The sequence below is a fragment of the Podarcis pityusensis genome (assembly GCF_964106645.2).
Source record: "Podarcis pityusensis genome assembly, chromosome: 17".
In the NCBI taxonomy this organism is placed as follows: domain Eukaryota; kingdom Metazoa; phylum Chordata; class Lepidosauria; order Squamata; family Lacertidae; genus Podarcis; species Podarcis pityusensis.
Genome location: NC_138042.1, coordinates 39974287 through 39990012, shown reverse-complemented (window position 1 = coordinate 39990012; position 15726 = coordinate 39974287). Strand labels below are relative to the sequence as shown.

The 15726-nt window shown below is 42.6% G+C and overlaps 1 protein-coding gene across 2 annotated transcripts in view; it reads right to left on the bottom strand.

Annotated features, from left to right (window-relative positions):
- SPAG17 (sperm associated antigen 17) overlaps positions 1 to 11933 on the bottom strand; it is a 77063-nt gene extending 65130 nt beyond the window's left edge. For both annotated transcript variants that reach the window (XM_080987075.1, XM_080987076.1), the window contains exons 1-6: positions 11786 to 11933; positions 8504 to 8644; positions 7205 to 7294; positions 4139 to 4270; positions 1783 to 1981; positions 476 to 670 (exon numbers count right to left, since the gene is read on the bottom strand). In XM_080987075.1, coding sequence (XP_080843201.1) covers positions 476 to 670; positions 1783 to 1981; positions 4139 to 4270; positions 7205 to 7294; positions 8504 to 8644; positions 11786 to 11887 — 859 coding nt within the window. In that variant the 5' untranslated portion in view covers positions 11888 to 11933. The remainder of the gene's footprint in view (positions 1 to 475; positions 671 to 1782; positions 1982 to 4138; positions 4271 to 7204; positions 7295 to 8503; positions 8645 to 11785) is intronic.
- Positions 11934 to 15726: the final 3793 nt, after the last annotated feature.

Genomic DNA, 15726 nt, shown 5'->3' with positions numbered 1-15726 from the left:
TAACGCCAACTGGGAGCCGTTGGAAATGGCCAGCTCATTCCGTGACACTGATGTACACATTTTGTAAAGCAATTTTCCCTAATGTAATGTACTTCTTCCTCCTTTCCTGTTTGGTCTATTCTTTTGAATAGGATTTACTCAATTTCTACATTCCTGTCATGAGCTTCATATTAAGAGCTCAAATTTATCTTGCTTGTTTCCCATACCCTGGGCTTTAGTACAGAAACTGAAACCACAAGTCACCATTACTTATTACTCTTCTGATTCATCCAGAAATGGACTTAGCTCAGGAATAAGATACAGATTTTAAAGTCTATTGAAATATCAATAGTATATCTTGGGTTTGGGGTTTTTTCTTCTAACAGCTAATTAAAGTGCTCAAAGTATGCGACAACAAAAATGCCCATCTAAAACAAGAATAAGAATGGTGGATCTTCAGTTTCATATCACATACAACTGCTAATCATCAGCTCACCTTCTGCTTCAAGAAATGGTTCTTCCTGCAGAGCAACTCCTTCCAGGTAGGTCTGGAGTGGCTCATAATTGTCAGAAGAAATCTTAATGACGCTTGCAACATTGATCCCAAGATCGGATAGCACAGGCAGAAGTTGAGGGTAGGGAAAACCACTAATTATGAAATAATACTGAGCACCGTCATCTGGTTCATCATCTGTTCAAAACATCATACAAAGCTCATTGGTTTTATTAAAGCATAATATTGAGAAAGCATCCAAATTGGCAGTTTACATATATATGGTAGATGGCTTGCATATAAGCTATTTTCCATAAATACATCTATTACAAATCCTGCTTTTCAAATGCATGTAACCTTTGAAGACTTAGAGTGTGGATTGTATCATATGCAATTTATAAGGGGAATGGGTGTAACTCAGGAGGGGGAAGGGAGGCAGGGAGAAACCCTTTTGAAATAAGGTTATTAGTGTGCAACTATTTAACTAACATTTAGTGTTTGGAGAGAGTGGATAAATGTATGTCCTGCCCAAGTAGTATCATTCCCTTTGTTGTCTTCAGAAAGGCATTTCCAAGGAAAAAATTTCCTGCTGGAATGTGCTGCCATGGAATGGATGAAAGAGGCAGTAAAGGGATCCCTTATTTTATTTCTGAGGTGTTTCCCAGCAAGCATTGCCAAAGCTATAACTGACAGGTGACATTTAAAGGGTTATACCATATTGAGATTCACTGAGCAAGCAATGGAAGGCAACATGGTGGTGGGGGAGCATCCCATCTCCTTTCAAGGGAGCAGGAAATGGGAACAATTATCCAAGGAATACCCTGCTCTTCCTATGCCTGTTTATTCAGCACCTGAAATGCTTCTGGATACACATTATCTTCTATTACTAAGTACAATAATTGTTTCTGAATGAGAAGAAGGCTCTCCCCTTTGCCTGTGTGCACAAGGCAGCCACAAAGAGAAATGAAAGACCTTCTCTAGTATTTACAGGCAAATTTTGCAAGCTGTGAGCCTAAACATGCTTTGCTGAATGCTAAGTTCCTCTTAAAACTAGCAGGACAAATTTCTAAAAATATGTGAAATCTAAAAGCAAAGATCAAAAGGATTTGCTTAATCGTCAGTTACTGTCTTCATATATTCTATGTTTGCTGGCTTCCTGTAATTTAATTTATTACATTCTAATATCATGTCTCATATGCTTGGGCTCCTCAGAATGCCAGGATTAGCCACAGCTTCCTCTTAGTGTGAATCAGTCTGAAGTCCTGAATCTGTAGTTCTTTTGACATGAAGCATATTTGTATTTTACACACCGATGTATTTGTCAAGATCATCTTCTTCTCCACGTCGTTTAAGTTTGGTGTCTTTCTTAACGGTAGCTGCTGACGCACTCGGTGACTCGGGTCCCTTCTTCTTCCCTTTGCCTTTGGCACTGGGAGGTTTCTCCTTTTTGCCGCCTTTCCCTTTCCCTTTCCCCTTCTCGTCTTTCTCCTTGTCCTTGTCCTCGGTTGTCTACCAAATTAGATAAACTACATGCACATCTTATGAAAAACAACAGGGGGAAATATTACATTGGCGTAATACAATCATTTGTATTCCTATCTGAGGCAGCTGGCTCCAAATCTAGTAAGTTTCCTGAAAAGGAAAAATGAGTCCCTTTCCACCCCCTTGCTCCTTCCTACTGAAGCATCCCTGCATGGTGCAGGAACATAGCTGTCAACTTACAGATTTGAAAATAAGGGACCAGCAGCCTCGAAAATAAGGGACCAGCAGCCAAAATAAGGGATTTTCCAAGCACAGGTATGTTCAACTTCTGAGCCCCTCCGAGCCAAAGGCAGAAAGCCCAGCCAGCAGCCAAACAAAGCCTCAAGTGGTGGTTCCCACAGCGCAGCAACCCGGCCAAGGGGATGCAGCAAGGAAAACCACCGTCACCTCTCCGCTGGGAAGCGCTGAGCAAAGGCGAGTCCCCAGGCAACGCGGCCGATTTGATTGGCACAAGGCATGTAAGCTCCACCCCCCAGTCGTTCTTAGACTTCTTATTGGATGAGCAACGCAGCCAAGCAACACAGTTGGAGCCTCCCTCCTCCCTGGCCGGCAGGGAGGGAGGGAGAGGAGCTCCTTCCTTTGAAACCCGGGAAATTTAAGGGACATCATCAATAAGCAGCGGGACATAGTGCTGGGATAAGAGACTTTCCTGCCAAATAAGGGACAGTTGACAGCTATGTGCAGGAAGGAGAGTTTGTTTACTGCACAACACACTTCTCCCTCAACCCTAATGCCCTCCAGGATACTCACTATAACCTGCTGGAGCCCAAGCAGGCAACTTCCTTCTTTTCCCTATGATATTTTAGTTTCCTTCTCACCCCTCAACGAATACTTTGACGTTCCACACACCCTGACAACTCAGATTCTTCTCAGACCATTTAAAATACCCTCCCCTCCCCCCATTTTAACTAGCAATGCTTCCAAACGAATAGTCATCCAACCACTCAAGTTTGCTACTAGTCAGAGTGGTTACATTTTTATTCTGCCCTTCCTCAAGGGAAGTATCTCTGCTTCCACTTTATGGCTTATATCTAATCAGGGAAGGCAGGCACTCTGGCACTGGAAGAGGCAAATAGTTATAAGATAGCAATGTTATTATATTACTCAAGTCAGCCCATCAGTCCATCCAGCCCACTACTGCCTACCCAGGCTGGAAGCTGCTCTTCCATTCTCAAAGGTCTTTCTAAACCATGGGTGAAAACTCATGTGAAAACACCAGGCAGGCCCCACAAATAACCCAGAGATGCATTTTAAATAAAAGGACACATTCTACTCATGTAAAAACACGCTGATTCCCAGACTGTCTGCGGGCCATATTTAGAAGGCGATTGGGCCAGATCCGGCTCTCGGGCCTTAGTTTGCCTACCCATGGCCTAAGCCAAGGTCTCCCTACATCTGAATCTTTAATAAATTTCTGGCCAATTTTAATCCCATAACATGTTGTCATGAGTCATTATTCCACCAGGGAGTCGCCTGGGGTTGGGGGCAGGGGTCTCTGCCTGTCCACGCAATGCTAAACTGCATTTAAGCTAGCAGGAAAATCCACTGGCAAAGTAACCTCCTCGCCCCTTGCTTCAGGGTTTTGTTGTGACCAGGGCAGGATTGTACCCTGGGCTGGCATGATGTTGGGCCATTTCTCTGGGCTTGCTTGAAGAATGTGCGTGTGTGTGTGTGCATGCGCGCTTTAGATCTGGCAGATGCATGCCTGAACTTAATACACCTAGTTTCATTCCGCTGTACTGGGCAACTTCTGGCATCTTAAGTGTTGCCTTGCCAATGGCACGCCTTTTCTGTCAAAATCACTTAATACCACCTCCCAAGGCCCTTCAGCCTCCCAGGAAAGTTAGGACCGCTGCCTAAACAGTAACAACAGTAAGAACAACTAAAATTAAACTCAGTTTAAATAAATGCAGAGTACTAATGAATACCACAGATAAGCAAAGTTAGAAAAATATAACCCATCTCTGAATGCAACAAAAAATAATACAGATTGCTATTTCAACAAATTGCTTATGATTCAAGTGGTATTTTGTTTCGCATTTGACTAAAAGTACAATTTGTTATGTTTCAGCTCCGAAGTCCATTGAATTCAATAGGACTTACTCCCAGGTGATCCTAAAATACCTTCTTTTCAGCAGCCCTTCTCTGCAGGTCCTTCTGTTTAATGCAGAGCATCTGATATTTAATTAACTTTCCAATCAGAGTTACGGGAAGTGCTTCTCCATTATTGAGAATGATTTTTGCCACCTCTAACACCTGCAAAGAGAAAGCGAATGATTACTGCTTCAGTATGAAATTCAGTATATGTGGTGTCCTGGAACAGGAGACATAAGCATACTGGTTAAAGATAGGGAATGAGGAATAGGGATGTACCAGTCTGGTTTGCAAGTCTGGCCTGTCTTCAAAGGTAAGGAAAATCAGCTACAGAGCCTGTTCCAACCCCTCTGGAAAGGCTGTAATTCACCGGTAGCAACCTGGGCAAAACAGGACATGATTCTGTGTTGGCAAATTTTGGTGAGTGTAGCAAACAGAAGTGTGAGCCTGCCATATTTGACCTGGTGCGAAATTACACCATGGATGTGGGTGTCATGGAAACACAGATGCTTAGGACATGGGACAACGATATGCCCATGATGCAGTCCCACTCCAGTAGAACAAGCACTATTGGTTTGGCATTCAAGCGGTGTTCATAGATTCCACCATACCTTCAGGTTCAGATTTCAGGTATGATATGGCACTGCTATAACATAGCTGTTTTTAAGTACAATTTGTTCGGACAGTAAACCAACAATGGGAACCTTGCTATTATTTGTACCTGCAAACACAAATGGAAACTAACCAATGGCAGTTTCAGAATTACTTTTGGGTACTAGAGTTTCCATCCGGGTACAATTTCCCCCTTTCTTGTTCATACTGATTCTGCTGGTGTGTAGCCTAATTGGGGTGGAATAAGGTTATTGAATTTTCTTTGGGTGATGACAGCAGTAAGAACATACGGCTACGTTGTCCAGATGTGTGGCATTGACAAGCTGTTTTATGACTATGTTTTTTACAGCTTGTTTCCACCAAATTTCATATAACTTACTAACATCTGGGATTTTTTCCTTACATTCACATAACCACTTAAAAACAACAACATGACACAAAAACTCATCAATAGTTTTTAGAAGAGAGAGGCGTTGCATGATAATGACTCTTAAAACGTTCTTCCAAGGTTGAAAGTATTTCTAAGGAAGACTTTATATAAAACATTTCTCTAATTTTCTTTTTAAGCATACTGGATCTATTTATAGCTTTTGAATGAATGAGGTGTTACTCCACAGTTCTGACATCCTCTCATACCCTCACACCTCTGGAGAAATTGCACTCGACTGCATATGGTGTCGATTTTGCTTTCATAGATATGGACGACTGTTCTTGCTGCATGTCTGAAGCTGGCAGGCTTCATGTTGAGAATGCAGTCAAAGGGCTTCACTCTCGACAAACACAAGGGCAGAGAAAGATGCTATGTAGTTCCTAGCCTACAGCTACCAGGGTTCATATGGTGGATGAGGGAGAGTCACTTTCACTTTGTACCATCAACTGCAGGCTGCACTGGAACTGTGTAAAGGATTAATAGTTTCGGAGGACTTAAACAAGTCAGCAAAGTTGGAAACCGTCTAAATGATATCCTAAATGCAGCAAGTTTTCACCAAAGGGTACCATCCCTTTGGGGGGCATTACTTTGGGTGTAAGAAAGCAAGGGGAAAAAGCCAAGTCTCACTCTCCTGAGCATGGAGAGCGTAATTAAAGTGATAATTACAGGTGCATCTTTCCATGGTTAACTGAAACATGAGCACAACTCCTAACATATTTATATCTACTCTAATTGAAGTCTGGAGGGCTGGGTGCGAGTGTGGTTCCTGTTAACTACATTTATTTTTATTATTATAAAGTAACACTGTTTATTATTCTTAGGACAATGCTGGATTAGCCTGCGCTAGGACCAGAGGGCCAGTGATTCAGGAAGGAGATGCAGATACCACTATGCACTATAGCAGTGTAGGGAAGGAACATCAGGTCTTAATAATACTAGTGGCTTGTCTGTAGTCTTAAACCTGAAGATGCTTTGAAGGAACACCAGGCTGGTTAATGGGATCCAGGAAAAGCATGCCAACCCTGCTCATGTGACTGAGACCTGGTGGCCTTCTACAGTCCACTGCACCTAGAGGAGTGCCTAACAAAGTGAAAGAAAAAAATGTTCCAGAAATTCTAAACAATTATTTGTTTATGCCCTGGAAGCTCAAATCTTGCAAACCATGGTTTGGTATGATGACTTTATAGAGTCCAAACCTCTAGACTGGCGGCTAGACTGGTGACTGGGAGCGGCCGCAGAGACCACATAACACCGGTCTTGAAAGACCTACATTGGCTCCCAGTACGTTTCCGAGCACAATTCAAAGTGTTGGTGCTGACCTTTAAAGCCCTAAACGGCCTTGGTCCAGTATATCTGAAGGAGCGTCTCCACCCCCATCGTTCTACCCGGACACTGAGGTCCAGCACTGAGGGCCTTCTGGCAGTTCCCTCACTGCGAGAAGCCAAGTTACAGGGAACCAGGCAGAGGGCCTTCTCGGTAGTGGCGCCTTCCCTGTGGAACACCCTCCCACCAGATGTCAAAGAGAACAACAACTACCAGGCTTTTAGAAGACATCTGAAGGCAGCCCTGTTTCGGGAAGCTTTTAATGTTTGATGTATTATAGTATTTTAATATTCTTTTGGAAGCCGCCCAGAGTGGCCGGGGAAGCCCAGCCAGATGGGCGGGGTATAAATAATAAATAATTATTATTATTATTATTATTATTATTATTATTATTATTATACAAGTCCAGTTGTGCGTTGCGTGGCCTTGAAGCTGTCTGTCTTGTTTTGGACTCCAAAATAAGTGCAGACGTGTGAAATGACCTCTGAAGTAGCACTTGGCTGCTCACCATATAACATCCTGACACATCATTGCTTACCCTTAGTATGTTGACTAGAAATGGTATAGTGTACACTATTCTACATCTAGCGTCTCATTAAAAAAAAGTTTCAAGGTTTTCTTCAGTACCAGCTGCAAAGCAAACAGCCCCAACCATGAAAGCATTCTCTTCCGAAGAGACAAGAGCTAGAAAAGTAATCCAAGCAAAGGTAATTAAAAATGCTTTCACTCACCTCAGTATACAAAGGCGGTTCTTTTTCCTTTTCCTTTTCTTTTTCTTTTTCTTTGCCCTTTGGTTTGCTTACTTCTCCACTTCCCATGATCTGTAAAACATATATAATGTAATGAACAAAGACAAGAGAATCAATTTTCTGAATTTATTTTATGCTCCCCTAGGTTTGTAATAGGGACACGGGTGGCGCCGTGGTCTAAACCACTGAGCCTCTGGGCTTGCCGATTGGAAGGTCGGCAGTTCAAATCCCTGTGACGGGGTGAGCTCCCATTGCTCGGTCCCTGATCCTGCCAACCTAGCAGTTCAAAAGCACACAGTGCAAGTAGATAAATAGGCACCGCTCCGGCAGGAAGGTAAACAGCATTTCCGTGCGCTGCTCTGGTTTCTCCAGAAGCGGCTTAGTCATGCTGGCCACATGACCCGGAAAAACTGTCTGTGGACAAACATCGGCTCCCTCGGCCAGTAAAGCAAGATGAACGCCGCAACCCCAGAGTCGTTCGCGACTGGACTTAACTGTCAGGGGTCCTTTACTTTTGGTTTAGGATTATAATACTCAGACATCCTGAGAGTGAGATGTTTTGCTTAATGTAGACTACTTTTGCTGAGTCTGAAGACTTGGGGAAAGGTAAAATTTACCTTTTTTTTAAATTTTGACTAGCAAGCTCCTATGCCATATCACAATCTGATTTTGAAATTCAAAAATGGCTTATCATGTGCATGCCCAATGATCCTTTGCGCAAACAGAACTGGTTTTGCTACTCCTTAAATCCCTAGCCTAATCTTTTAAGGAGAGTACATGTATTGAACTCTAAGGAAAGTAAGTATATTGAACTCTACATGGCTTATAAACATGCTGCATGTTAGACATTTAAAACTATCCTGACCAAAGTCTTAAACTACTGCTAATAAAGCTCTTGTAAGGTATAGTGTCAAGACTCAACAGAGAGTACAGGCTTCTTGCTCCAAGATTTCCACTCAGATATCTGACAAAGCAAAGCGGGTAAAACAGCTTCCAATTTCCTTCCTCCAATCCAGTTTCAAGGGATGCAAATGAGCCCCAGGGTGATTCCTCTCAATCCAGCTACATCTAGTCTTTGAATTCTGCCTCTCTGTCAGTGCCCACGTCCTTCTCCTCCAGCTTATTCTGAGAATCAGATCCCAGGAGACCAGGAAGCATATTTCCATCCCGTGGCAATGGGGTGAGCATTATTTTACATCACTATTGGTAGAGATGCATTCTCGTTTCAGTTTTAACCCCAGCATCCACACCCCACCTCTCACCATTATAAATACCAAATACCTGTGCTAATGTTCCTTCCCAAGTCACCACACTAAAGAGCCTCCGCATTGGGACCTGCACAGCAAGAGACAGGGCCTTTGTGTGAAGTTCATCCTCGGTTTGTTCCCCAACAACCATCGCGATACTGGGAATCCAATTTTCCTATGCCAAATATTAAAAAAACCAATTTTTACATTCAAGAAGTATAGACAACTACTCTCTTACCACCAGATGGCAATATTATACTGCAGAATAATTTTCTCAATGTATTTGATGCTAGCAAAATTCAGTGACACTTCTCTGTATGATTTAGACATACATACTTGCATTGGTTGTGAAAATAATATGAAGCAAAGTTTCAAATTTATAATTTCTTACACACTTAGAAATGTATGGCAGATCAAAACACACTTCAGAACAAATGGAATTTTGTATTAATATCTGCAAAGGCAATGACAAGCTACGCTTTTAAAATGATTGCTCAAATATGACCTTGTATTTTCCATCAGGATATATACGGTAAGCTGTTAAACGCTAATGGTTTCCAAAGAGAGCTGTCACATTTGCCAATTCTTACTATCCTTTGTCTGCACTTCAAATACACCTAATTCTTTAACTCCTATTTTTGAGGTCCACCCAAAATACTGAAACCAGCCACAGCAAAATTCAAATCTAAAGCCATTATGCTAGATTTCCAAATCAATAAGAGGGCTTCAGTGATATAAGACAGACGCTTGACAGTGTGGAAAGTAATCAGGATTGTCCTTGTGTTGCTATCTGTAAATGGCCCTTCTTTCAATTAATACACATCTCCAGTGTTAGCCAATAAATACACTTTATTAGTCTTGCTTATTAAAGGGCTGCTTGAAAGGTTGGCAGGACCATTATGAAATTAATGGGTAATGACCTTAATAATAATGTATCAATAATGTATCAAGCCATCGTGCATTTCACAGTTGTCAATAATAAAGTCCAGCAGCATTTGGGGTGCCAAATGTGACCTTCAGCAACTCTGCCACATTCCACACAAATTACTGAACTGTCTTCAAGGCTAAGATACTAATGATCCTTTTAATAAGAAATTGACTGAGCAATGGCTGATACTGTATCACTACATCAGCCTCTGCCAGCATCTCCTTTAAATTAGCTGCAAAGGTGTCATCTGGATTTACAGGGGCTTGAGGGAAGAGCAGAACGTGGCATTTATTTTATTTAGGATTTTTCATTTATATATATATGATATAAAAAATAAAAGCACAATAAAGCAATTCAGCAGAAATCAATGCAATATTAGTTGCAACTGAATTATGTCCCATTAATTTCAGTGGGATGCGAAACTATCAGGCACTGTAGATAACCCTAAGAAGGGCAGTAAAGCTGTGAAACTAGTGACTTGCTTAACTATGCTGACTAGTCACTTTAAAGCATTAGGCTCATCTAAGCTATGGTTTTCCCAGTAGTGATGTATGGAAGTGAGAGCTGGACCATCAAGAAGGCTGATCGCCGAAGAATGGATGCTTTTGAATTCTGGTGCTGGAGGAGACTCTTGAGAGTCCCATGGACTGCCAGAAGATCAAACCTCTCCATTCTGAAGGAAATCAGCCCTGAGTGCTCACTGGAAGGACAGATCCTGAAGCTGAGGCTCCAGTACTTTGGCCACCTCATGAGAAGAGAAGACTCCCTGGAAAAGACCCTGATGTTGGGAAAGATGGAGGGCACAAGGAGAAGGGGACGACAGAGGACGAGATGGGGGGACAGTGTTCTCGAAGCTACCAGCATGAGTTTGACCAAACTGCGGGAGGCAGCGGAAGACAGGAGGGCCTGGCATGCTCTGCTCCAGGGGGTCACGAAGAGTCGGACACAACTAAACAACAACAAAAGTCTACTGTCTGCAGCTGGGCTTAGAAATGCCTATTGCCACATAGGACCAGGCTGCTCATGAATTTGTGGCTGAAATAAAATCTGATTTGAGGATCTCACAGCTCATTTTTTTATTCAGTGTATTTAAAATACATGAACCCACCCCCACCCCCGCCAAATGAAGAATCCAGGGAACTGTAGTTTGTTAAGGGTGTTGAGAATTGTAGCTCTGTAAGGGAAAATACAATTCCCAGGGTTATTTGGGTGAAGTAATGTGCTTTAAATGTATGGTGTGCTCTTGTTAGTCTCAGACCAAAATGATGCATTAGCTCCTTATTCAAGGCTGAGTATTGACACCTGTCCAAGGATCAAAGAAACTTCAAGGGCTAAGCAGCCAGTGGGGTATAGTGGTTAGTGTGTTGGACTGGGACCTGGGAGACCCAGATTTGAATCTCCACTTGGCCATGAAGCTGGGCAACCTTGGGGTCAGTCAAGGCCTCTCAGACTAACCTACATCTCACAGGGTTGCTGTGCAGGTGGAATTAGGAAGCAAGAGAATCATGGAGGCCACGTGGGGGAGGGGGGAAGGCGAAATATAAATGCAAATAATAACATAAATGAAATGATTCTTTCTTTGTACACCACCTTGAGCTCCTTGGAGAAAATGAGGGATCTGAATGTGCTAAATTCCATTTTATTCAATTGGTGAGTGAGGGACTACTCCAAGGAGAAGTGTAGGGCTCGCCTGGGCTACAACACATCACATGCCCTTCCTTCAGTGTAAACCGCACTAAACAAAGAGGGAGACTCTGAAGCAAAACTAGGATCTCTAGCACAGGTGAGCTCAAGTGAAGCCTGTGCATGTGTGTGTGCGTGTGTACATATATATGTGAGAGTATATATATTTGTGTACATGTGTGTGTATCTGTGTATATATATGTGTGCATATGTTTGTGTGTGTGCACATATATGTCTATGTGTGTACAGGTGTGTGTGTGTACATATGTGTGCATGTGTATATATGCAATGCTTTTTTCTGGGGGGGGGGGGTACGCAGGGGTACGCAGGGGTACGCATACCCTTAAGCATTTTGAGAATCTTTGTACTTTTGTCCATTTACTGTTATTTATTTTCCCCAATTTGAACTATAAAACGGTGGTTTTCTTGAGTCAAAATGAGAGTACTCCTAAACAATTTTTAAAGAAAAAAAGCACTATATGTGTGTGCAAATATGTGTATGTGTGTGTACACATGTGTGTATATGTTTGTGTTTGTGTACATATGTGTGTGTATCTGTGTGTACATTTGTGTATGTGTGCATATATGTGTGTGTACACGTATATGTGTGTATATACGTTTGTGTTTACATATATGCCTGTACACATGAATGTGTGCGTGTGTGTACACGTGTGTCTCCCCGCGCCCCCCCCCCCCGCAACGCACCTCCTCTAACCGGGCAGACACCAGCCCAGCCTCCCAGTTCTTGGAGCCGGTCCCGGGTGGCGCCGAGGCCGCGCTGCCGCTCTTGGGCCGCTTGGGCGCCATGGCCGGTTTCCCCGGAGGGAGACGAAGAGTCGGAGCGGTCGCCTTGGCAACCAGAAGCGGGCCGGCCCTTCGCGCATGCGCCCAAAGAGCCGCCCCCGTCGCCAGGGCAACCCAGCGCCGCCTGGCCTGCGGGCGAGCGAGGCCTGCGCTTCGGCTTGGCTGGGAGCTGCGAGGGCGGGTCGCGAAAGCAGCTCCGAAACATAATTATTAATCCAATAGGCGTTAATTTACGGCCCCTCTTGTTATTTATCCACGTATTTATTTGGCGCCACTGGCTGTTCAGCACGAAAATCCGTGTTTCTCAGCATCTTTTTTCCTACCTCAGCCTCTCCCGCCCTCGCAGTTTTTCTTTGAAATGGGCATAACCTTTTGCTCACATTTGGATTTTGGGAAACCTGCCTTGGGGGGAAAATGCATCATGTGCTTTCATGCTGTAAACCGGCCTGTGGTCTCAAGGGCGGCGTGCGCTTTTACTAAATAATAATAAAAATACCTGTCAACATGTTGCGCTTCAGTGTTTGTGTGTGTCTTCACAGTGTTAAGAGTGCATAGGACTGCAATCATGCTGATTCTTCAAAAATTTGTATTACACTATGTATTGTAACTCTCTCTGTGTAAAATAATAATAATAATAATAATAATAATAATAATAATAATAATTTATACCCCGCCCATCTGGCTGGGTTTCCCCAGCCACTCTGGGCGGCTTCCAACAAAACACTAAAATACAATAACCTATTAAACATTAAAAGCTTCCCTAAAGAGGGCTGCCTTTAGATGTCTTCTAAAAGTTTGGTAGTTATTTTTCTCTGCCTGCATTTTTGCGCTCTTCTTGGAGCATGGCTATGGACTCCCCTTAGGGACATGGCTTTGGGGTTGTCACATTGAACTCCTGCACATAAAATGCACCACTAAGCTTAACGCATGATCCTATTACACTGAGACAACTCAAGATATGATATTGAAAAAATATAGAGGGGGGAAAGTGTATCATAAGGCACTTCGAAGGCTTGGCAGGCATATTAAAGGCAGCCTCAAAAGGGAAAATGTATATAAATCACATAATCTGACATTACAATACGTAATATTATTTGAAAGCATAGCACATCCACTCCATGCCCACCTCCAAGGATAATGGCAAAGATGTACTTGGTCTTCGTCCTTCACCTGTTGTTGTTGAGTCATTTAGTCGTGTCCGACTCTTCGTGACCCCCTGGACCAGAGCACGCCAGGCACTCCTGTCTTCCACGGCCTCCCGCAGTTTGGTCAAACTCATGCTGGTGGCTTCCAGAACACTGTCCCACCATCTCGTCCTCTGTCTTCCCCTTCTCCTTGGGCCCTCCATCTTTCCCAACATCAGGGTCTTTCCAGGGAGTCTTCTTTTCTCATGAGGTGGCCAAAGTATTGGAGCCTCAGCTTCAGGATCTGTCCTTCCAGTGAGCACTCAGGGCTGATTTGCTGAAGAATGGAGAGGTTGGATCTTCTTGCAGTCCATGGGACTCTCAAGAGTCTCCTCCAGCACCATAATTCAAAAGCATCAATTCTTCAGCGATCAGCCTTCTTTATGGTCCAGCTCCCACTTCCATACATCACTACTGGGAAAACCATAGCTTTTACTATACGGACCTTTGTTGGCAAGGTGATGTCTCTGCTTTTTAAGATGCTGTCTAGGTTTGTCACTGCTTTTCTCCCAAGGAGCAGGCGTCTTTTAATTAAGTGGCTGCTGTCACCATCTGCAGTGATCATGGAGCCCAAGAAAGTAAAATCTCTCACTGCCTCCATTTCTTCCCCTTCTATTTGCCAGAAGTGGTGGGACCAGTGGCCATGATCTTTTTTTTTTTATTGTTGAGCTTAAGACCATATTTTGTGCTCTCCTCTTTCACCCTCATTAAAAGGTTCTTCATCTGTAGTTTGTACCAAAGGTGCAATCTCTTCAACCACTGCAGGCTAATAAGTGCAAGATTAAAGGCTTCTCACTAGATGCCCAGGGTCCTCTCACCTTTCCCACCAGTGTAAAGCAAAGTTTCTTTAGGGTATTTTATTTTATTTATGTACAGTCCTTTCAACAGAAGTCTTTACATCCAAAATAAACCAGAATACAAGCAAAAACATGACTCATATATTTTCATTTGTACCAAATTCTTCCAAATTCCCTTGTTTTTCTATTCTTTAATGTTAGTCTTCTTCTTTTAACTCCTTGTTCTTAGCCTCTTAAATCACCTATGTATCCTTAACAATTTTCCAAATATTGCCCTATGCCTCCCTCCCCCCAACCCATTGCTTCCCTTCACCCACATGCAATCTTCTCTATATAATATTGTTTCTTGTTGTGTAAATTAAAGTTGTATTTATTGCTTCGTATATACTATGATGTCATCTTGTATCCTTGCGCACTTTAGCTATTGCATATTAAATTTGAGCTCCAATCCCAGTTCCTTCCATATATTCCTTTACACACTCCCACTCTTGGTAAATTTTTTGATTAGAACAGCCACTAATTGTTGCCGTTAATTTTGCCATCTCAGCAAATTCACAAATTTTAGCTCTCCATTCTGAGAGTTCTGGTATTTTTTCTGTTTTCCAATTTTTTGCCACAAGTAATCTGGTTGCTGCTGTTGTGTATAGGAATACATTTCTTTTGTCCTTGGGGATGTCACTGGATTTTAAGCCCAGCAAATATGCTTTTGGCTTTTTGGAAATTGAACTCTTAAATATAATTTTAAGCTCTTCATGTACCACTATCCAAAATTGCTTAACCACCTTGCACCCCCACCACATATGATACATCGTTCCTACCTCTGTTTGGCATTTCCAACAGAGATTTGAGTATTTTTTTATAAATCCTTGCTAATTTTACTGGGGTAAGATACCAATGGTACAACATCTTCATTAAATTTTCTTTTATCAGATAGCAAGCTGTAAAATTTATATCAGTTTTCCATAGCCTGTGGAGAGCAAAGTTTCATAGCTTCTTCAGTATTTTACAAATTAGGCTCTGGAGAAGTGTGTGACTCCTTGCACAACCCAGGTATTTAATGTTGTTCTTAATCATCATTGTAATTATATGCTATCTGCAGGTTTAGACACTGCAATGTTAAATTATCTGTCTGCCCCGTTCGTGTAGAATGTGGTGGGGGTGGTTGATTTTTATATCAAGAAGGGACACTTGGGTGAAGGAACTGAACTCTTCCACCTTGTTCCTCCCCATAGTCAATCACTTAGACATACACACACCTGCCCAGCCTGGCTTGTATTGGACACAGGCTGGGGAAAAAATGCTGGCTAGCCATGGAGAGCAAAGGTGAATATGTTACACACACACACCCCAATCCCTTTTATACATGAACAGAGCAGAAACTTGATTAAATAGATGTGACTGTCACCACTCCATCAAGTTCAGCCTATATACTTCGCACTAGTTCAACGTACAGGGAACTTTAGCTTGACCTCAGTGTAGTACTTTCATTAACAGACCAGAAATAAAAGGAAGTAGAAAGAAATAGAAGGCTTTCCTTCTATATTATGGACCAAAGTCTACCATCGTTGGTTTTTTCTTTCTTTTTTGGGGGTTATGCTTGAAGTGTTTCTTCAAGACACTAGTCCAAAATCAATAGCGGGTTGGTTAGGTCTGAATTTGAAAGCTGCAGTTCTACACAGACGGATGCTGGGAAGATTTGCCTTATAATGTATCTAACAAATTACAAATCCAAATGGGATTTACGTGAAACCAGTATTCTGGGGCTCTTGGCATGTCTTGGAAGAAGAGTGAGCAAACTGAACTCACACAATAGTGTTGGAGCATGACCTCAGCCTGGACGCATACTGTGCAGTGACTTGGA